Source organism: Eubalaena glacialis, chromosome 5, assembly GCF_028564815.1.
Source record: "Eubalaena glacialis isolate mEubGla1 chromosome 5, mEubGla1.1.hap2.+ XY, whole genome shotgun sequence".
NCBI lineage: Eukaryota > Metazoa > Chordata > Mammalia > Artiodactyla > Balaenidae > Eubalaena > Eubalaena glacialis.
In genome coordinates, this window is record NC_083720.1 from 73,473,090 (window position 1) to 73,496,698 (window position 23,609).

The 23,609-nt window shown below is 40.2% G+C and overlaps 1 protein-coding gene across 2 annotated transcripts in view; it reads right to left on the reverse strand.

The window, feature by feature from the left end:
- TEC (tec protein tyrosine kinase) overlaps positions 1-23,609 on the reverse strand; it is a 149,415-nt gene that overhangs the window by 17,936 nt on the left and 107,870 nt on the right. Inside the window, exons 3-11 of one of the 2 annotated variants that reach the window (XM_061191376.1) lie at positions 20,929-21,033; positions 17,914-17,995; positions 17,124-17,252; positions 15,254-15,300; positions 13,898-14,073; positions 10,155-10,220; positions 5,147-5,201; positions 2,778-2,857; positions 1,197-1,330 (exon numbers count right to left, since the gene is read on the reverse strand). In XM_061191376.1, the coding sequence (XP_061047359.1) occupies positions 1,197-1,330; positions 2,778-2,857; positions 5,147-5,201; positions 10,155-10,220; positions 13,898-14,073; positions 15,254-15,300; positions 17,124-17,252; positions 17,914-17,995; positions 20,929-21,033 (874 nt within the window). Of the gene's footprint in view, positions 1-1,196; positions 1,331-2,777; positions 2,858-5,146; positions 5,202-10,154; positions 10,221-13,897; positions 14,074-15,253; positions 15,301-17,123; positions 17,253-17,913; positions 17,996-20,928; positions 21,034-23,609 lie in introns of those variants that run through there. The other variant, XM_061191377.1, reaches the window with a different exon arrangement.

The following is a 23,609-nucleotide window of genomic DNA, read 5'->3' on the forward strand; positions in this document are numbered from 1 at the left end:
ATATCTCAATAACTGTTCCTATCATTATCTGAGAGACGTGAACAGAGTCACAAATAGCAACAGACTTGGCAAGGGCCTTCGATAAAATTTCAAAAGTTAATTTTCCATAAATTGGGCTGGACACTTGGCTAACCCCTGCTCAGTTACATCTTTGAAGTCAAAGGCTAGAAATCTTTCTCTCTCATCCTCTGGCGCTTCCAAGGGCACAAATGTGGTTTCTGGTTTTGTTTTTGATGTTTGGTTTGTTCCCACTCTGGTGGTTAAGTGTAGCAAAGATTTGGGAAGATGGAAGACGTGTCTGGGACACTCTTACGCTAGTCTTTGGAAGCCTCTAACACAGGCCTAAACCTAAGCTGCTCATCTGGCAGCTTCTGTGACAGCTGCGACATAGACATACATTGGATTTTAGTTTGGTACTGTTAAAGAAAAAAAAATATTCAATGATGCTTTTCAAGATGGTCCAGCAGGCTTTATTCAGGACCACTGTGATAGGTATAAAGACCACTGCAATGGGATTTTAAAGTGGGGGAGAGAGATGGGCCCGACTCCGAATACAGCCTGGACAAATGAGAACTCACAGCCCAGGAGAAGGGTGGGGAATCAGTGGACGGAAAATTACTAAAAGAAACATCAACGCAGGGAGGGTTTAGAGTGGTTCTGGCCAAACTAATCAAACAAGATTCTTGCTGAAGATAAGCCAGGGTACCCAGACATTACCCCGGGGGACGGTGGAAGACAAGGAACCCGACCAGTTATTGAGGGTGATTAGACATCAGATCTCAAGGGTAAGGGGTTCTGGTTAAAGTGATTTAGCAGGGTTATTGCCAAAACTGGATTTTATAAGAAAGTGTACAGATGGGCCCAGGAGATGGCTCGGGAGACTGACTAAAGTTCAGTCAAGCAAAGAATCTTTGTCAGTACCAAGGATGTAAACCTTGTATTGTATGTGGCAGATGTGAACGTTTGCCACACACGATAAGGATAACTTGTGTTTTAAGGTCAAGACGGGGCTTCTTTAGAGTTATTATTTCTGATTTTTCTTTGTATATATCATTTCCTTAATATGCAGTAATTTTAAATCAATCACATTCTACAATTAACTACAACATAAACGTGCTCAAGGAAGAATTCATCACAATGTCTAATCATTTTAATCACTACTTTATATTTGAAATAGGTTTTAACAGCTCACTTACCTGCTGCATTGTGCTTATGATATTCAATAATCTCAGGAATTGAACCAAAAGCATGTTTTTCTGCCAGATAATACTTCTTTGGAGATGTCATTGTTTCCTTTATATGATAATGCCTGAAACCTGATGAACCTTCTCTGTAACAAAAATCAGAATGTGTTAGAACCAAGTTGGAATAATGTAACTTCACCCTTACGATGTTTTCTACCAGGGTCCCTTCATATGGCCCCCTCTATTCTCTACACAAATTTTATTTTTCCCCATGTTCTTCTTAGCTTCACCTTTCAAATTAACAGATGGAAGTTATAAAGTGGTCACTGATAACTGATACTTGGTCCCTTGTATGAGATCGTGAAGGAGAACATTTACCAAAACTCCATTTACCAACAATTAAAAGTCTTAAAATAGCTACTAGCTGGATACTACTTTTTGTCCCTGCTGTTGGTGTTGCAAATGCCCAGAAGACCTCTAAAAGTTAATAAACTAGACGTACAAATCATGTACACATTCTATTTTAGATATCTTAGATCTTCCTGAGTCATCTCTTGCTGAAAATCCTTTCCAGAGAACTCTTGCTGCTGTGAAGATAAAGCTCAGACTCCTTGACACGGATATGACGTGTCTTCCACTTCTACCTCTCAGGCTTCTCTCTCCTCCCTTCCCCCTGCCCCTCCCATTCTACAATCCAGCTACAATACACTGTTGTCAGTTCACCAAGTGCTCCCTCACTTCCAGGTCCAGGCAATTTCCTGTGTCAGAAACACATTTCCCTCTCTCCAACTTTTTTTTTAATTTATTTTTGGCTGTGTTGGGTCTTTGTTTCTGTGCGAGGGTTTTCTCTAGTTGCGGCGAGCGGGGGCCACTCTTCATCACGGTGCACGGGCCTCTCACTATCGCGGCCTCTCCTGTTGCGGAGCACAGGCTCCAGACGCGCAGGCTCAGTAGTTGTGGCTCACGGGCCCAGTTGCTCCACGGCATGTGGGATCTTCCCAGACCAGGGCTCGAACCCGTGTCCCCTGCACTGGCAGGCAGATTCTCAACCACTGCGCCACCAGGGAAGCCCTCTCTCCAACTTTTGCCTGCCTCACCCGTCAGGTCTCATATTGGATGTCAGTAGACAACGTTAATGCCTAACTCAGATGTGTCTGGGCTATGTACCACCCACCCCCACCCCGACACACAAACACACACACACACACGTTGCCCTCCCTGCATAGCAGTCACTCACATATACCATCACTGCCTGTTTGCCTGTCTGAAAGAAGCCCTCACTAAGCTACTGGAGGGCTGGGTCTGTGTCTACATGGCTCAGTGTGGTATCCTTAGTACCCAGCACAGTGCAAAGTAATTATCTGTGGAATGTTGCTAAAGTTTCTATAGTCATTCAGAACAAATATATATATATGGAAAATGAGGAAAATTACTAGATATGAATATAAAAATGGTATAGACTTTAGAAATCGAGTTCAGATTTTTTTAACGCTGAACTGTAGCTTATTTTTTGAAAATTAGGAATCCATATAAACTATATAAGAACTTCATATAAAAACTCTGAATTTAAGCAGAGAGAGAGAGATTACTCACCCTCCAAACTTTGTATAAAGGGAGACTGTGTACATGCCTGGTTGACTGGAATCTCTTACCATAAAACCACCTTCTTTATCCTGAAATCCAAGAAGAAAATTTTTTTCATTCCAATAACAAATACCAATGCCACAGAGAAGATCCAAGAACCCAATCTTATGATTTTATGATGATTATCCTCTGCCGAGAAAATCTGCTTTGGAGAAGCGCAACTTACCAACAGGTAAGTCATCCACGTGACCGTCTCCCATCCATGTGACCTTCCACTTCACATTACTGAACCATGAGATTAGCTAAAGAAAGCACACTCATAATTCCCCACAATCACAACTCTTCACACACACTAGTACGAGACATTTCAACAAGACAATCTCTCAGGGCCCTTTCAGAACTAACAGACAAAATTTTGCAATTCCTTTATGTCCTGGACATGTGGGGAAACAGTTACTGAAAAATGTATTTCTTAATGACTGGGTTTCATTTCATACATTTTTCATATTTGCTATAAGCCTTGAATCCCGACTCAATATCATCTTCTATCCACACAGCATTTTTCCTGTAAATACCTCAGTGCTCTTTATAGGAAGATTTTTTTTAAATCCTTAATTCCCCTGGAAATCGATGTTAAATATCACTCTTTACGAAAGGAGAGACAGAGGCACAAGCAACTTAAGCAGAGAAAACCAAAAGGCAGCAACACGCTGAATGACCAAAAGCTAAATCCTCATCAGGTTCTTAGCCTAAGAGCAAGAAACAGAAGCTAGGAACCTCAAATACCTCTCCACCAATAATGCCACAGTCAATCTCTAGCACTGAAATTGCTTTAAAATGAAAGTGTGTTTAACAGATTAAAATAAAATAAATTTTCTTCTTATTCCTAGGGAAGACAATGGAATGAAATAAAGGCCCACAAATAAATCTGATAAGAACAATTAGGGACAATGATCCTAACAGTTAATCGATCAATAAAACATGTTTATTGAACACTTACTCTGTTTTAATATGTTCTAATATGTGGATCTACTCAGTCCTCAAAACAGTCCTATGAGGTAGGCACTATTGTTACCTCCTTGCCTGTTTACTTTACAGGTAAGGAAATAGGACACAGAAAAGTTGGACATTTGCCCCAAGTCAAACAGCTAGTAAGTAGCAGAGCCAGGGTTTGGACCCCAGGCCTTCTAGCTACCCACTTCCCTAGAGCTGCCTCTCATTGTGAGGTCACCAGGGAGGCGTGTAAGAATCCTGTAGAGGGGGAGGGGCAGGGAGAGGTGACGTGTCATCTGAATCAAGCAAAGTCACCTGCTATTGCTCTCGTAACATAAACTACAGAAAGAAGTGTCCAACTAAACCTCCACTGTGGATACTAAGCAGGAGATAAAATGAGAAAGCACAGGTTTAAAAGGCTGGGAGCAATTACTAAATAGAATAACTAGATCATGAATGCAGAGAACTGTAGAGGTCATCTTCTAATCCAACCTCTCTGTCTTACAGATGCAAAAAACACTAGAAAAGTCACAGCTAGACTCAGGTGGTCTCCTTATTAAGTCCACTTAGTTTCCTCTATAGTAGATTTCATCCTTCCACTTTATTTCTTTGTAAAGTGTAAGAATTTTAGCACATTTCTAAAGGCAACTAAATATTGTGTTAAAACTTAATTTATAAAAGATAGCACGTAACACTGATGTAAACTATTTTAAAACAAAGAACTTCAAGCAAAAAGGAAAAACACATGTAAGTACTAATATCAAGGTAGCAAATAATAAATCAGTAAGAAACAGTAAAGAAAATGTTGCCCGTGTATAGCTATTACCTGTTGTTATGAGTTTAATTGTTTCCCCCTCAAAAAACATACTTTGGAGTTCTAACCCTTGGTACTTCAGAATGTGACCTTCTGTGGAGATTTACAGAGGGAATCAAGTGAAAATGAGGTCATGGGGTGGGGGTGGGGGGCTAATCCTATATGACTGGAGTCCTTATAAAAGGGAAATTTGGACACAGAGCCAGGCATGCATCAAGGTAAGAACCACGGGGAGAAAAGGAGAGGGGCCTGGGACAGATCCCTACCTCACAGCCCCCAGAAGGAGCCACGCCCACTGACATCTGGATTGCAGGCTTCTAACCTCTAGGTCCATGAAACAACAAACTTCTGCTGTTTAAGCCACTCAGCCTGTGGTACTTTGTTACAGCAGCCCCAGGAAACTAATAGAGCAGTCTTCACTTGTAAATGATTTCAAAAAACCAAAACTTGTACTTACGTCATAGTATTTTTTGGGCTTCAGAAACAGAGGTAGGTGGAATTACTCATCAGGGATTCGTTACAATTGATTTTGTGCTGAAACCAAACCCACAAGACAAGTACAAACACTTACTTCACTTCTAAGGAGTTGCTCTGCTTTGCTTCTATTCATATTTCTGCAATACCATCTGAACAGAAAAAGATATGTTTAAGGCCTCAGGTTTTTAAAATTGTTCTTTTTTCTTTTTAGGATTAGCAAGGATTTGATAATATTACTCATCAATAACAAACAATAAATAAGAACAAGACCTCATTCATAATCTCAATAATATAGACAACCACTAGTAGCATTTGGACACGCATACATGCAGACTTTTTCTACCCATATTTTTATGAAGACACATATGTACGCCGACATTCTTATTTTCTTTATTAAAGTGAGGTCAAGCTACACTTGCTATATCAGAACCTGAATTTTTCATATAACGGTATATTATACACAGCTTTGCAAAGTGATGTAGTCCTGCGCATCACGGTCTGGATGTGCCATAATTTATTTAAGCTATTCTTCATTATTTAACATAAAAATCATTTCCAATTTTTAACTATTATAATAATAGCAAGAATGAATTTTACCCCACTGACTCAAATACGCAGGAAATGTCACCACGTTATTGTCTTGGATTCCAATTAAATCTAATCCCAAGCCCCCATCCCACCAATAGACAGTAGATTTCATCTCAAATCATCATGAAGCCTCCCCCGCAAATTTCACGAAGGTCCCAAGTATTGAAAGAAACAGAGCAAAACAGAAGAGCAGGCCTCCTGGGTCTTCCAGATTTACTGGTTCCAGCACAGCCCCGACCCCTGGCAGCCCTCCGAAGGTCTACTGTAGGAATCCCGCCAGGGCCAAAGAGTGGCACCTGCCCTCCCACCACTCTGTGCCAAGCCCCTGCATATGGGTGCCCCTGCTTAACACTTGAGAAATCTTTCCTAAGGAAAGATGGATACTGCCATCTCCCACCTCATCCTCAGAGGTACTCCCCTCTCCCTGCTTCCCCCAGCCCATGCTCTCCAGGGGATTATGAGCAAGTTGGCCAAAGAAGATGAACTCAGACTGTCAGCTTTAAACTTGGGTTTTTGTTTTGTTTTGTATGGTTTGTTCTAGATGGACTTTAGTGGGCAGAGAACCCTCCATCACAGTCCTATTTCCCAAGGATTCCAATGTTATGAAACCAGCTTGGCCCCTCTAAACCCGTGAAGTTTCCACCACTGCCTCAGCCTTTTATAAAAGAAACAGCACCTGCTTTTGGCCCAGCAAACACCCCGAGACAAGCGAATACAAAGGCCTTCCCTGACTGAGGAAGGGAAAAATACAAAGAAAAGAATACAAGATCATTTTTGGTCTGGATTCTTTTATGCAGTTGGAGTGGACAAACACAAATTATAATCTCAACACAAGCCAAAAACACAATTTAAACACAAGCCAAAAGTTCCAATTTTATTTGGAGCCTGAAGTGATTAACCAGGCCTCAGGATAGTGGGTATTAAGATCTCATTGTTGTGGACCCCACTTTATGAACTGAGGCCAAGTTCAACAAAATTGCAAATTTAAATTCTGATCAATTTCTGAATGCAACTGAGAAATAAAATAAATGAGGAGAACAGAATGGATTCTGTCCCTAAAGCTTTCCCATTGATAGGAGAAATATTTGTCAGGATACCAAAAACAATCATAAAAGTTAATTAGAAAAGGTAGCTGCAGCTCTCATTATGCATTATAAACCAACAGGACCTGAAAGATTGAAAAAAAAATTCTCTTTATTAATCACTGGAGATCCAAGCCCACATCTTCACAGTGAGAGTAAGCGATGGAGGTTCAGGCTCATGTTCAGATGCAAGAAATCAGTAAAGCTAGATTGTGGCTCTCAAGAGAAATTAGATATAAGATACTCAGAGAAAGAAAAAGGTCCTTTCCTCACTTGGTATATTCAAGCTCCTGGGAAGGGATAAAAGAAATAAGGAAAGAAAAAAAAAATCCACAGTACAAATCCTATTCTAAGTGGTCATTTGTATGGTATTTGCAGTTTCCCCAGAAAGGATGTTTTCCTCCCTAGGATATAAACTCAGACCCTGAAGGGTATGTTGAAGAATGGAAAGGAGGAAGGAGTGATGAACAAATCAAAAGATGAGTCATCTCGTGGTGAGTATTTCCTAACGGTTCTCTGTGGCTTCTCTTCCTCTTCCATGATACCTATCACCAGGCAAGGAGGGAAAGACAAGAGTGGCTCTGCTGAACGCATCCTGTCGGGAAGAACGATGCACACGTGGTGAGCCGGAGAGCTGCCGCCCAGACGCCAGCCCGCGTGCGTCACCCACGAGCCCGGCACAGAAATGCCTGTTGGAGGTTAGTTAGCTTCCCCTGATGAAGGAACTATATACTTCTAGAAAGAATGTCCAGGATTTGTAAGTAACTTGTCATTCCATTCTTAGGTATCAAAACCCTAATGGGAATGAGGGTTTCAGATTGGCTAGTCACTTCAAACACTCCAGAGGGACAGGACTTCACAGTGCTGTCTGAATAGAGGGGAAAGCAGCTTTGGGGACAACCTTCTGGAAAGCATGGATCCTGGCCAAGCTTCTTGGAGAGGGTGGGTTGGGTAAATCAGAAAAAGGAGGCAACAGGTATAAACTAACAAAAAATTGAAAACAACCAACCAACCAACCAACGAGCTATGTAATCTTTGCCGGTTCTCACTTTGGCCCTTGCCTCCTGGATCACTCACGCAAAGTCTTGTCCTAGACTTTTCCTGTTCTAAGGGTTCTTGCATTCCTGTCACCTTCTTCCTTTAACATGCTTCCATCAAGAACATCTTACTGGGGCTTCCCTGGTGGTGCAGTGGTTGAGAATCCGCCTGCCAATGCAGAGGACACGGGTTCGAGCCCTGGTCTGGGAAGATCCCACATGCCGCGGAGCAACTGGGCCCATGAGCCACAACTACTGAGCCTGCGCGTCTGGAGCCTATGCTCCGCAACAAGAGAGGCCGTGATAGTGAGAGGCCCGCGCACCGCGATGAAGAGTGGCCTCCACTTGCCGCAACTAGAGAAAGCCCTCGCACAGAAACGAAGACCCAACACAGCCAAAAATAAATAAATTAATTAATTTAAAAAAAAAAAAAAAAAAAAGAACAGCTTACTGACCACCACAACGAGCCCAGTTTCTTTCCTGCAGCACTTCCGATGGTCCTGTCCCCCTCCAACTGGGACCTGGGTGTGGAGGTGGGAACTAGGGTACTGACGGCCCTGGGAGCTGCAGGCTGCCAGTCCTGAGCCCAGCCCAGTGCACAGTCATTGCCCGGACTCCTCCTGCCCCCAAACAAACAGCAGAAGGGCTCTTGATTCAGCAGCTGGCAAAAGGCTTTTTAACCCTGGAGACATTTAAGACGTGTTACAGGATGGGCTTTAGCAAAATCCAACACAAACAGTGGAGTGGAAAGACAGCAGAAGTGACTGTCAGCACTGAGAACAGGTTTTTCCTTCCTCATCCAGTCAGGGCTGGCACCACGCCACGTGGAATCCCCACTCCCTGGGCAGCTGGCTGAGGGGACTCCCACAGCAAGTTCACTTGGTCATGCCGAGGTGGAGTCAGGCACCAAAAAATTGCATGGCAATGAATCATAAACTTCCTAAAACCCTTATTTGTAATCCCATGAGTCATAAGGGGAGTTCTCACATTTAGATAAGGATTATCTGGTTTCCAAGAACATCCCTCCTGAAATCACCAGTTACTTCTCGGTCAGATCCCCTTAAAATCAGGTCCAAGTTTTTACCTTTTAGCATCTTCCCTAATTCTAAGGATTTACTCTATTTTCCTAAAATTTATTCAAGAACAAAACCACTATTTTAGTTACATGCTTTTTATACCCTCACCTACTTCTAAAACAACTTTGAGGGGTCACACCACCGAGTGCTATGACTTTTGAATCTGTTAATCCTTTTCTAGACTTTTAAGGTACACTCACATTACAGGAAGTAACATGGACAGAGGAAACAGCTTTGTGTTGGTGGTGGTGGTGACAGTGTTGTTTTTAAAGAAGTGAATGAAGCATCAATACACCACCTCAGAATGACCACAAAAGGCTCATATATATTTGGTATATATGAGCCTCTCACTAAAACCTGGCCATGCACTGCTAGTGAGCATATAAACAGCAGCCCATTGTTTTCTCTGAAAAGTAATTTCACAGCATGATTAGGACTCTTAAGAAGTTCATAACTAGCCTTTAGCTCAGTACGTAGATTTTTAGAGATCTGGTTTAAGACAATAAGCAGGAAGAGGTATCCCAGTATTTTTACATAGTAAAGATGCCTAAACAACATAATGCCACACAAATAAGGAAATGATTATATAAATTATTGCACATCCATGTGCCATATGTCTGGTTGTACCCCTTAAGGCCTCGCACAGTGCCTGATACACGCTAAGGTCTCAGTAAACATTTGAAGAATTCACGACTGAATGAAATATAATGCAATTATTAAAATGTTTTCGAAGTACATTTAGTGGCACGAGGAAATACTCACACTCATAATATACTGTTAAGTGAATTAAACAGGATATAAAACAGTATATACAGCATGATTCTAAAGATTGAAAGGAAATATATGAATGTTGACAGAGGTCAACTCTAGTTGATTTCTGAATAATTTCTCTTACTAACATGTTTCATATTTTCAAAGAATTTTAAAACAATAATCACATATTGTTATTATAGTTAGAAAAAAGAAACAATCAAATGTTTTTTTAAAGGCCACTCTGGGAAACTGTATTTTGATTTCTTGAATGAATGAACAATGAGCTGTATTTCAAAGTCAGCTAAAGCTATGATTCGTTTAAAATCAATTCAATTATATTCACTTCTGCAATTCTATTCACACGTAGTACCTTCAGGTAAAGTGTATTATAGAAACTAATTCTCACAACGTCTATTTACCATCCTAGACAACTGAGTTAAGGATAAGTTAGTACATCCTTCCAAAGATAATGAAAGATAACCATTAATCTCCAAAATGTCTTACATAATTAGGAAAATAAAAACATTTTCTAGTTCTCCACATTCACAGAAAAACCTTTTACTTACTCATATTGATCTAAGTTGTTTGATTTCTTTCCTGTCACGTAATTACTTGGGATATATCCTTCACTCCTAGAAATAAGAAAAATACTTTAGATAAACTGAAATTATTTTACTGAGAGAGTACTAAAAGAAAAATTACTGCCTTTCCGGAATAAAGTATAAAATTGCCTAAAGCTTATAAGAAAGACTAGTTGACCCCCAATAAGTAAATATAGCTATAGTATTTGATGCTTTACAAAGGACTTCCTCATTTGATCCTTACAAAAATTCTGAGGTAGGCAGGCATTACTGTACCCACTTTTTGGTGGGGAAACTAAGGCTTAGAAAGGTTGAGAGACTTTCTCAAGGTCTCAAAGCTAGCCAGCAACAGGGCCATAACTTGAATTCTGAACTTGTGACTAGGTTCAGAGCCCTTCCTAATATTCCATGTTGCTTCTTTTGAATTCACAATTTCTTGGGATGTTTTAAAGAAACCACTACTTCAGAAAAGTTGAAGTGTTGGATAAAAACACCCATCACTCCAATACCTCAACAGTCTGTGTAGTGCATTGTTTCACAGAGGGTAATGCCTGACATCTACACCAGTATCATCAGGTCACTTGTTAAAAAGGCAAATTCCGGGACTTCCCTGGCGATCCAGTGGTTAAGGCTCCATGCTTCCAATGCACTGGGTGCAGGTTCGATCCCTGGTCAGGGAATTGAGATCCTGCAAGCCGCGTGGTGCACAACCAAAAAAAAGCAAATTCCTGGGTCATACCCCAAGAGATCTGAACTGAGAAGGCCTATGTGGGCCTATGGAATCTTTGATTTTACCCCAGATGACTCCTATCTCCTATGCACATTACAGTTTAAGGAGCAATCATATCAGGTAAAATCTTGGTTGGAGCCAAGAATTTCAGCATAAAAGAGATACATGTATAAAATTTCTAAGTTGAGTAAAAACCTTGTAATCTTAAATTTGAATTTGAACTATTAGTAAGAACTCATAACACACACACACACACACACACACACACACACACACTAGTGCATATATGTAGCTCTGTTGCACTGAGAAAGGCCTAGAAGCAACAACAATCCAGCAGCAATTAGAATCCAAGCACCCCAACTGTTGTCTCTAAATATTGCTTCTTACTACAAGGAGCCAGAACTCCTTGGGGAAATGGCAAATTGCAGGTTTGGCAAGGAAAATACATGAACTTGAGCTATTTTATTTTATTCAGAAAGCAGGGAAGCTGAGAAACACTAAAAGCGTCCCCAATCAAAAATAGCTACCACTGACCCACGATGGGACAATTCAAGCAAAAAGAATGATGACTGCAATAGACTGAAACCAAATATATAAGCATCTATAATAACACAAAACATTATTGGTTACCATTGTTATCAACAGAGGAAGCTTGGTCATCAACTCATTATTCTGAAAAGTTGGTAAAAGATAAGAATCCAAAATGTATCTTGCCTTTCCTGAATGAACTAAATGAACTGGTTCATGAGGCAGTTCTTCTTTAGAGATTTAATAAATGCAGATGGAATGACAGAATTAGAAAAATCACCATTTTGCTATCCCTAATGAAATAATGGATCTAAGCAATAATCATCAATGGATGCAAAATCATTAGGTGAAACATTGATAAAGAACTTTATGATGGAGGGATAATGTTGACACCTGAACCAATGAGTAATCCTGGCATCATCAGAAGTGGAACAACCAGATATACAGGACACAGATACATATTAAATGACACCATGTGGAAGCAAACAGCTTAATCTAGATTGTGGCTCATTTCATAGAGAGAATAACCTGGTTTTATCAATAAATCAAAAATGAGAGAAAAAAAAAGGCTAGGGATTGTTATAGAATAAAAGAAAGACGTGAGACCTATCAGCCAAAATGCAATGTGTGGACCTTGTTTTAACCTTGATTAAACTGTAAAATACAGATTAGAGCTAATCAAGGGAAACCAGAATTACAGAGTTGGTACTATCCTTAGACCTGGGCCAGAGGGCCCCTGCTCTGACCTCACACTTTCGAGAGGATGCTAAAGCCCATGATCCCTCAGCCCTCCTCTGGACCATCATCTGCATACCTAGGGCCCCAGAATTCTCTGCCCACTACCAAGCCCTACATGGGCCTTTCCAATGGGTTTCATCCTTTGAAAAGCAAATGATGCTGATTGTGTGCACCCACTCCAGCCCAGGTCCAAGGAGTGACCAAGTTGGGGGGTGGCTTTTGCAAATCATGTGGACAGAGTTTGGAGGTACGGCTGGGGGATTCACATGGTACATGTGAGATGGAGCCCAGGGCAGAAGGGAAGAGAGAAGGGAGACACCCCAGGGAGCTGGCCCTCTGTGCACTATCACATTCTGGCATGGAACTCCAATCCAAACCTTGCCTTCCTTGTCATTTTGAAGGTATGTTTGTCAAGCTGGAGGATAAATTATATCTTATTTACCAGTTTGTTAGCTTGACTTATAACTTCTAAATATTTAAACATATGATATCTGGGCTTTTATTTGTACTCTTCTTCTAGTCCTGAAAATGTTGCGGGAAAGCCTACAGATGATGTTTTTTAACTTATTATTAAGTACGATAATGACACAGCAGTTGTTTAAAAAAATCTTTAGCGGTTAGACTTAGGGGTGAAATGACATGATGATTTGCATTTAGTTTTAAATACTTGAGAAAAAACAGTTGGGAAGATTTTACAGTCAAGACTGGCCAAATGTTGGTAATTTCTGAAGTCAAGTGACAAGAGGCTCCATTATACTATTATGTACTTTTTGGATATCTGAAAATGTCTATAATAAAAAATAAAAATCAATCTTCTACAGTGTTTGGCAAAAAAAAGCAGTGATGACCTTCTTGTAAACATAGATTAAAAGGTTTCCAAAAAGGTAATAATGCACAGCAAACCAGCACTCAGGAGATCTACCACTGCTGGGAAGTGAGCAGAAGATATGGACCCTGCCCAAACCAGAGGCTTCCACTGCTTCTCCAGAAGTGACCTGAGGAACAGAGAACTGGAACCGGAGGTGGGACAGGAGGTGAGAAAGCAGACTTGGAGGGAGGACATGCTCTAACCAGGACAAAAAAGTCCTCCTCTTCCTACCCACAGGAACTCAGAATATAAACAGGATTGTATTTCAGAGGTAAGCACAGGACACAGAGCTTTCTTAACGAAGCCTAAGACTCATCCCCTATGTGTATCCACATTTACCCATTATTTACCAATAATAAGGTTGAAAGGACTATTCTCTTTAAATCCTAAATTATTTTGTATAAATAATGTTTGTTTTTAAATTTCTTGAATGTATGTATTTTAGACATAGACACATATGCACATACATATAGACAGAAAGACAGACAGACACACACACACACACATACACATTCTCTCTCTCCTAGACAAATCTAAGATTACTTTATCTTGGGGGTGGGGTGCGGGGGGAAGGGACCTAAAATGTAATTTCCCCCAAGATCAAACAATCCAATTAGACATATAATGGATGAGAAAGAGACCGGTGTAATGGATTCTAATTTCTGGAAAGGAGTGGTTGATTCATTTATATTTATTGAGTCACTACTAAGAATACATTGTGTTACTGCAAAGTAATAACATATATTTTCATTTATGGCCGCTGAACTAGTCTCATTACATAACAGTTACAGGTTATCCTCTTCTCACTCAGTATTTAACTCCCAGCCACCCACTGTGTATCATCCACAGAGAGGGAATACCTACCCATATTTATCTCTTGCTCTCCACCAATGAACATCATTCTTTTCCAAGATGATATACTCCTGGCCTCTCTCTAATCTGAGATCATGTGCTTCTGTCGCTTGGAAATCATACATGGCTACAACTATTTCTTCACTATTACCTTCTTCTTCAGGTGGAATTGGTGGGGGAGGCCTTCGCTAAGAAAAGGAGGTAACATATAAAAGTTTAGTCTTCTGTTTGAAACTGGGTGTGCAGTAAAACACCAAGCAATGCGCACGTCCCCACAGTATAAAGTCTGCCGTAGATAATCTGGTGAACCCGCACCATGAGTTTGATGATATTGATGCTACTGGACCTCTCATGGGTTTCAGAAGCTAGGACAAGAGCAAAAGCTGTCTTTAAACATCAAACGGCTTCTGCCCAGTGTCAGGACTAGCTTTCCCGGGAGAGGCAAGGGTAACGTGAGTAGAAACCAGGAGGACTAAAGGCAGACCCACCATTTAATGGCCTTCAGTGGGGAAAAGCAGAACTACCTCTGTCAGGTCTCCTCCCACTCAAAGGAATCTGCACTGCTTTGTGCCTGCTGTGTGCAAGGCACACTCTTAGTACCTAGCTAGCATACTGTTTCTCATTTTTTTTTAATTGAAGTATAGTTGATATACAATGTGTTAGTTTCTCATGTACGGCCAAGTGATTCAGTATATGTTCTTTTTCATATTCTTTTCCATTATGGTGTATTACAGGATACTGAATATAGTTCCCTGTGCTACACAGTAGGACCCTGTTGTTTATCTATTTTATATATAGTAGTTTGTATCTGCTAATCCCAAACTCCTAATTTATCCCCCTCCCCCTCTGGCAACCATAAGTTTGTTTTCTACATCTGTGAGTCTGTTTCTGTTTTGTAAATAAGTTCATCTGTATTCTCATTTATTCTTAATACTAATCCCATGAAGTAGAGTAAATAATTTCCATTTTACAACTGAGGAAACAATGGCTGAAGTATCCCACCCAAAGTCACCCATCTCAGATTCATGCTGGATCAGGCTCCTCCTAAGTCCAAAGTACATGTGTCTTCTACCATACTCCACTATTCACAGTCACTCCTTTGTCATAATACTGGGGTCTTAAGACTGAAATATTCCTTTAAAGTCCCACGCCTCTTGTATAATTCTCGAAGCCAAAATACAGGCAGAATGCCGGATGATAATATCTGATACAATTAAATTGATATTATTTGACACCAAAAAAATACCAATCAAGTGAGCCATAGTCTATCCATTTCCGACGTGATCCTTGCAGGGAGCAGCACACAGGAATGAAGGTAAACATACTTAATAAACCGCAAATGTTTCCAAACGTTAAAGACCAGTTTACCTTCTTTGTTTCCGGTGCTGGTGCTCGAGGTAGTGCTTTTCTTATACCTGAAAATGACAGCGACAAAAATAGGTCAAAATGCCATCTACCAATGATTGATAGTTTTAAGGAAAAGTAAAAATGAACCCATAACAAGAAGTCCACTCAGACTCTCTCACTCTGGTGCATTTTGCTTGTAATACTATTTTAGAACAGATTTTTTTCAATGCTATTAAAGCCGGTTTGTATTTCTGCCTTCTTGAACAGACTGTAAATGCCACAGGGATTGGGGCCATGTCTTGTTCACTGTAAACAAATGGGACTACTTCAGAACCAAAAAGCTTCTGCTCAGCAGAGGAAACCATCAATAAAATGAAAAGGCAACCAACAGAAGGGGAGAAAATATTTGCAACCCACATATCTGAGAAGGGGTTAACATCTAAAATATACAAGGAATTCATACAACTCAATAGTTAAAATAATAATAATAACTCAATTAAAAATGGACAAAGGACCTAAACAGACACTTTTTTTAAAGAAGACATACAAATGGCCAATAGGTACCTTAAAAGGTGCTCGACATAACTAATCATTAGGGAAATGCAAGTCAAACCACAATAAGATACCACCTTATACATATTAGGATAGCAATTATAAAAACCACACATGATAACAAATGCTGGTAAGGATGTGGAGAAAAGGGGACCCTTGTGCACTGCTGGTGGGAATGTAAATTGATGCAGCCACTATGGAAAATAATATAGAGGTTCCCCCCAAAATTAAAAATACAACTACCATATGATCCAGCAATCCCACTTCTGGGTATATACACAAAAGAAACAAAATCAATACCTTAAAGAGATATCTGCACTCCCATGTTCACAGTAGCATTATTCACGATAGCCAAGGTATAGAAACAAGCTAAGCATCCATCAACAGATCAATAGATAAAGAAAATGTGGCATATATATAGAGAGAATGGAATATTATTCAGCCTTAGAAAAAGAAGGAAATCCTATCATTTGTGACAACATGGATAAAGTTGGAGGGCATTATGCTAAGTGAAATAAGCCAGACAAAAAAGGACAAATGCCACATGGTATCACTTACATGGGGAAGCTTAAAAAAAAAAAAAAAAAGTCAAACTCATAGAAATAGAGAGTAGAAAAATGGTTGCCAGGGGATGGGGGGGTGGAGGAAATAGAGATGTTAGTAAAAGGGTACAAGCTTTCAGTTAAAAGATGAATAAGGTATGTTAATTACAACTCAATTAAAATATATAGAGAGCAGGAAAAAAAGATAAATAAGGTCTGAGGATCTAACATATAACATGGTGACTATAATTGATAGCACTGTAGTGTATAACTGAAGTTTACCAAGAGAGTAGAACTTAAATGTTTTCACACACACACACACACACACACACACACACAAGGTAAACATGCAAGGTGATGGATGTGTTTATTAACTCAATGGGAGGAACCCTTTCCAATGGATAGATAAGTATATCCAGTCATCTCACTGTAAAATTTAAATATGTTACAATTTTGTTAATTATACCTCAGTAAAGCTTTAAAAAAAGAGAAGAGAAAAGCTGCTGTTGGTGCTGCATTAGGCTCACACTTTTAACAGAGTCATTTTTAGTAGGCTTTCATATTGTGATAAAAACTCCCAAAAACAGACCTTCTGATTCCATGAGATGGTCCTACTGCTAACTAAATAAAATTATTCTTACAAAAATACACCTACCCTATGTTTACACTGTGCTAGAAAGTGTGAAGGCCATTATTTAACCAACATCAAAATCAAAATCATGTCACTTTCTCCCAATAATACCAACAGTGTGTACACCCTGAACACAATATAACTATAGAATAAAATTAATACTTACTACTCTCAAACAGATTATATCTTTCACATCCAGGTGCTAGTTTTTCAGTTTGTCTGCAACACTGATAACTTCCATCTGCCCAGAATTTAGGATGATATTTAATCATAATATTATTGTTGTTCTTTATTTCTGTAATTCATAGATACATTAAATGATGAGTGAAATAAAACAGAGATAACAGAATGTTTCCTGTTGATCATTCTTTCTCAAATACTATGTTTATTATGAGGAAACCCTCATAACATATAATCCAGCATTCAGAAAATCCATAGAATTCTCTTTCACCTCTTTTTTTGGTGAGGCACCCTTGTTAACAGAAGTGACCTCTGCTACACCGTGATGGATAAACACAAAAGTCAGCCCACCACCATTTTGTTCTGCAGAAAAAGCGATGAGGATTATGCAGGTCAAATCACTGATTAGTATACTTTACATACAAGTCAATTCATCCACATCAAATGTTGACTACATGGGCAATTTCTTAGAAAATACCAAATCCTGTTACCATAAAAGCCCAGTGCTTAGTCACCTCCAAATGTATTACACATTAAATGAAAGCATGTTCTTCTTAAAAACTATGTATATGCCACTAGAAGGAACCAGATTATAAAAAAGGAAGTTAACTTCAACATGTGTCACTTACAGTAACAGAGAATGTTCTTGGAGAAACACTTATTGTAGATTAAAAGATTATAAATGCAAGATACACTAGCCGTATCTCTGTCTTAGTGACAACAATGTTATATTCTGAAATTATGTACAGATTAATATTTTATTATATGAGTTTTACCTTCTTTTAACTTCTTCACCCACTGGTCCCTGCTTTGTGCACTAGGTGCAAAAATGTAAAGTGTGTTAGCATCGTGCACAACCTGAAATAAGACAAAAGATGGAACAGGTGAGAAAAGCTTAGACACAGCACTCTTGGCTAGCACAGAGCCCTTGGTACCACAGGCATCAATAAAGGATTCTGAAATGATTGACCAAAAGTCAATTACTTCCGATCCAAAGAACCTAGATTCCCTTCTTACAAAAGCACATCTATTTCTTCATGTCTCCATCCAGTGGGATATACATTTTACAAAGGACTGTGCTTTTACAGAAAAAAAGTATATACAGAGGCCAGGATGCTTTGCCAATCTTGTTATTTCTTGCGATCTAATTAACTAAAGTTCCTTAAGTAAACTTGGTATAACAGGGACTATTCCAATCGAATATTTTTCTGAATAATATTTGAGATGAATGGACTACTCTTTCAACATCACTCCTATATCTTCCTTTTGCCACTATAAATAACTGCAGTAGGTAGCTTAATTAAGCACTGACCACCCCAACTCTATACTTTGTGCTTTACAGACGTTAACTCAACTAATCCTACCATCAAGGTATTAGTATTTCCATTTTACAGAGGAGGAGACTAAGGCCTATCCAAGACACCCCAATTCTAGATAACTCCCAGAGGCACTATTCACATAGAATGCACTGCAACTGGTGCCCCTTAAGTTACCTGCCCATCAGCATTTGGCTGGTCATCCAGAAAGCCAGGATCCTGACTCCAGAGCCCAAACTTTTAACCACAGTACCTCTTTCAGAGGTACCTCCAGGTGAGCAATTAACAGTCATTCTTAATATTCTTAATATTAAGAATAAAATTAAGCATGGGAAACTAACCCAAGAGTTTTGTCTTTGGTCTATCACTTTACCCTTGATGGTCAGTCACAAGGCAGAAACACCCCCAACTGACTAAAAAAATATCTGGGGACTTCCCTGGTGGTCCAGTGGTTAGGACTCCGTGCTTCCACTGCTGGGGGGTGGGGGGGTGGGTGCTGGGTTGGATTCCTGGTCAGGGAACTAAGGTCCTGTAAGATCCCACAAGCCGCTTGTGGCCAAAAACAAAAAAACAAACAAACAAAAAAATCCAAAAAACAAATCTGGCTAGAAACCTCCTTTTACCATGTCACTGGATTGAACACAGATAGCTCTTTCATCAATAATTGGCTGTTCCTGACCATATTCAATAGATAATCTTGTGGAATAAAAGTCATATTTTTATGGCAAGACAAGAGAAATTTAACCAAAAAATCCTTCTCTGCCCTTTGGCCTCCTCTCTCCCCTCACTGTGCATTGTATAACTCTATTATGCATCACCAAACCTCCCCATCAGCAGAAATACCTGCTCAACCCTAAAGAGCAACATTCTCCTAGCAGCAATCACTCCTTAAAAGATAGCATTCCTTCCTGATCTTGTAAGGGGTCACATGACCCACTGTGATGCCGCTTAGATCTGGAATATGTAAACTGTCAATAATACGTCATACGACGTCCAGCCCTCTGTCTCAAGAAACTTACATAACTGTGTCTTGACTTCTAATGGGCAGAATAGTTCTCAGAGCTTTCTGAGATTCTCTTCCCAGGTTATAATCCTCAAATTTGGCTTGAATAAAATTTTCCATTTCTTTCTTAGATCGACTGATTAATTTTTTGTTGACAATCCCTTCTCATTCACTTTAATCAAATAAGTGCGGTCAAACAGCAATGGGAACACCATAGAACAAATACTGCTATATTCTGCTTAGTGATTAACTCATCCAACTAGCACTTTGCTGGGACTACATGAGATACAAAAATAAATCAAATACCTTACTACAAGACAGGAAATGAGACGTGATAAAGAAGTAAAGATAAAGCTCTAAGAGGGACGTGGGGCTGTAGTTGCCTCATTTGGCCCATGACTTTCACACCTGTGATACTGTGATTCACAGTAAGAAATATATATTTGGTCTCTACCCTGGTTCCCGGCACAGAGCTCCTAGAAAACTCTTGGAATTTCCTGTGCTGAGAATGATACGGGTGTCTTTTGTTATACTAATAAGGTGACTACTGGAGAGCCCCTAGGGATGGGGGCTGGTTGCCAGTGAAGCCAACCCTGTGATTAGAGGGTTGGAACTTTCAGTCCCACTACCCCCCACCTCTGAGGAGGGGAGAGGAGCTGGAGATTGAGTTCAATCATCAATGGCCGATGATGTAAACAATCATGCCCATGTAACGAAGTCTCTATGAAAACCCAAAAAGGAGAGGGTTCTGAGAGCCTCAGCGTTGGTAAACATGAGGAGATGTCCGCGGACAGATGAATAAATAAAGACAATTGATACACACACACACACACACACACACACACACACAGTGGAATATTATTCAGCTTTAAAAAAGAAAATCCATCCACTTGCAACAACATGGATGAACCTGGAGGACATTATGCTAAGCGAAATAAACCAGACACAGAAAGAGAAACATTACATGACCTCAGATGTAGAATTTTAAACAAACTCTTAGAAACAGAGAGCAAAAAAGTGGTTGCCAGGGGCAGGTGAAGGGGGGCAATGGGGAGATGTTGGTCAAAGGGTACAAAGTTTCAGTTATGCAAGATGAATGAGGTCTGGAGATCTAAAGTACAGCATGGGGACTACAGTTAACAATACTGCATATTTGAAATTTGTTAAGAAGGTAGCTAAGTAGTCTCACCACCAAAAAAAAAAAAAAAAAAGAAGGGAAGAAAAGAAAATGGCAACTATGTGAAGTGATGGATATGTTAATTGGCTTGATTGTAGCGATCATTTCACAATGTTTACATACATCAAAACATCAAATCGTACACCTTAAATATATACAATTCTTCTGTGTGAATTATACTTCAACAAAGCTGAAAGAAATCAATCAACAAAGCAATGACAGGAAACACTAACGTCAAATAGTAAGCATGACTAAAAGCCCAGAATTTCACTGTCACAAAAATATGCCAGCTCACCTGAAATGGATATTTATTTTGACAGGGAATGACACCATCTTCATTCTTCACTATTTCCACACATCTGATTTTTGACACATCAATAAATCCCTTTCTGTACTTTTTCTGTTAAAAGAAAAAAAAAGAGAGAGAACCATTCCAATCGTAAGTTAAGGAAAAAAATGTTATTAATAATATTTGTTTTAAAAAATCATTGATTCAAAATATTACAATTTCCTTAATAATTATCTAAACCATGTCTCCCTATATTGTTGAAATTATTCAAAATACTAACACTATGAGGATTGTAATCAAAAGAATTAAGTCCTTTAATTTCCAAAGATGAAATTGCTCTGTCCTTGCCCTCCTCCAAAAGCTCTAGATCTGTTTAGAAAGACAGTCCCTTTGATTGTGCCTTCCTCTCAGACACACACTGTAACTTCTTCAACTTCTTGATGACAGCCACCCCCTCTCCCCTGAAAAAGAAAGCATCAGAGACCAAACCAAGCACTCAATCACAAACGCAAACTCCACCAGTTACATCTTCCACTCCAGCACACGGAACTCAGGAGGATGTGAGATGGACATAGGACGCTCACATAAAGCCTCCATTCAGAGTCTATATTTGAATTTTCTTTTTTCTTTTTTTTTTTTTTTCTTCCATATTGCCCTTCCTCCCTGCTCAATGCAAATCTCCCTACAGCAAGTAACTAATGGCATACCAAGACTCCCTCCTCCGAATCATTCACACTCTTGAGCACAGTAATCTCACATCTGAGAATTTATCCCAGGGAAGAATCCGGAAGATACAAAGTAGTATGTGCAAAGATAACTTGATATATCATATCCATTAAAAATTATTACAAATACAATGAAGAAATAAAAAATGTTTACTGAATTATATTAACCGATACATCCCACACAAAAAGCTGTATAAAGACTAAGGTTATTTTAGGAGGGGGTGTAGATAGTCATATGACAAAGAACAGAAGAAAAGTAGAGAAATGAAGATGAAGAACATTGGATTATTTTGGGTGACCCAGCCCTCCCCTGGACCTAGTAATTCAAAATTGCTTCATCTAATACTTTGAAACTCCCCTCTGGCCACAATCTTTGGGGTCCCTATCCTGCTCCCAGTAACCAGCTCTGCATCCTCACTGTCACCATGTGACCTTCAGACCTGCCAACCCTCCCAGGCCATCAGCTCCCATGTGACGTCTGGCTGTCATTTCACCAGTGCATCCTCCCATCCTCCCTCTCTCCCCCTGTCTCTCTCTCCCTGCCTCCCACCCCGCAGCACACGAATCCCCGTACCCCCGGCATTTCCATCAGCCCCCAGTTCTACCCACACCTTTTTTGACTCATGCATGCCTGGCTGCAGAAGGTCACGAAACAATCCTAACTGTCCTCTTTGTGCTTAGCCAGGCCTTCACTGCTGTCCACAGGTCTTCTGTGTATCTCTAGTGGAGAGAACCTGGTGGCCTCCATGGAGCCCACCAGTCTCATCAGAGCTACAAACCCTTCCCATTCCCCTATTTCATGGAGAAGAGAACAGCTGTCCCAGGAGCACACCCCCAACTTCTTCCTTCTGCAGGTCTAAAGCACCCTAAGATTTACCCTTTTTTCTTCTCTTTCATCCTGCCTCTGTGAGAAGGTTAAAAGGACACAACAGCTAAGGACACCGTAGTGGCACTTAACAGATGTCATTTCCTTTCATGCTCACAAAATTCTCATTTTACAGATGAGGAAACTGCAGCTCAGACAGGTTAAACACATTACCCAAGGATCCCAACTGAAAGCTGGGATCCTAAAGCTCCCCAGACCTTGGATGCCCCAGCTGCAAACAGGTGACAAAATTAATGGAGCCAAGTCCCTGCGGGGGCAACCTGGATTCTGAGCATGGCCTGAGCTTCAGCCACAATAGGAAGAGGAACATTCTCCCCACCCACGCTCTTCTAAGGTTTTTACTTCTCCTGCCTACAGACACCTTCAGGCCTCTGCCATCCATACCAAGAACCTTCTTCTGGCCCTGCTACTGCCCTAACTCTGCTCTTCCCTTGCTGAAAGAGAGATGATTACACCATCAGTCTTCATTTCCTTCCCACCTACTCCTCCTCACTTGCAATCCGCCGCCCCTCTCGTCACAGCTGCTAAAGCTGTTCTCAAAAACACCACCAATGACCAAACCCAACAGCCTTCACTCAGCTGTCTTCTGCTCAAGCTGTTACGAGGCATTCGGGGGTGCTCCACTCTCTTCTCCTGCAGTGGCCTTGACTTTGGGTCACCCAGGCTTTCCTTCTGTCCCTTCCACTCAGTCTCCCACAGGACAACACCTGTTCTGTGCCAGCAACTGTGTCAAGGAATATATCAAGTCCATATAGGAAAAGCTCATTTCCTGAGCATACAGTCCAAATATTGCGCCATTTAATCCTCAGATCCTCTGGGAGATAAGTGTTATTAGACACATCTTACAAAAGGAAGAAACAAAAATTAAGTCACTTGCCCAAGTTTACCTGTGGGAGAGACATACACAGCAACTTTATCATCCAACGTAGTAAGTACTGAATATAAAAAAGATGCTAAGAGAACACAGAGGAACCAAGACTTACACGATAATTTCCGAAAAGAAATTCCGATAATATCATAGGGAGGGAATGAACAGCACAGCACATGGGATGAAAAACATATTCCAGAATGACCTA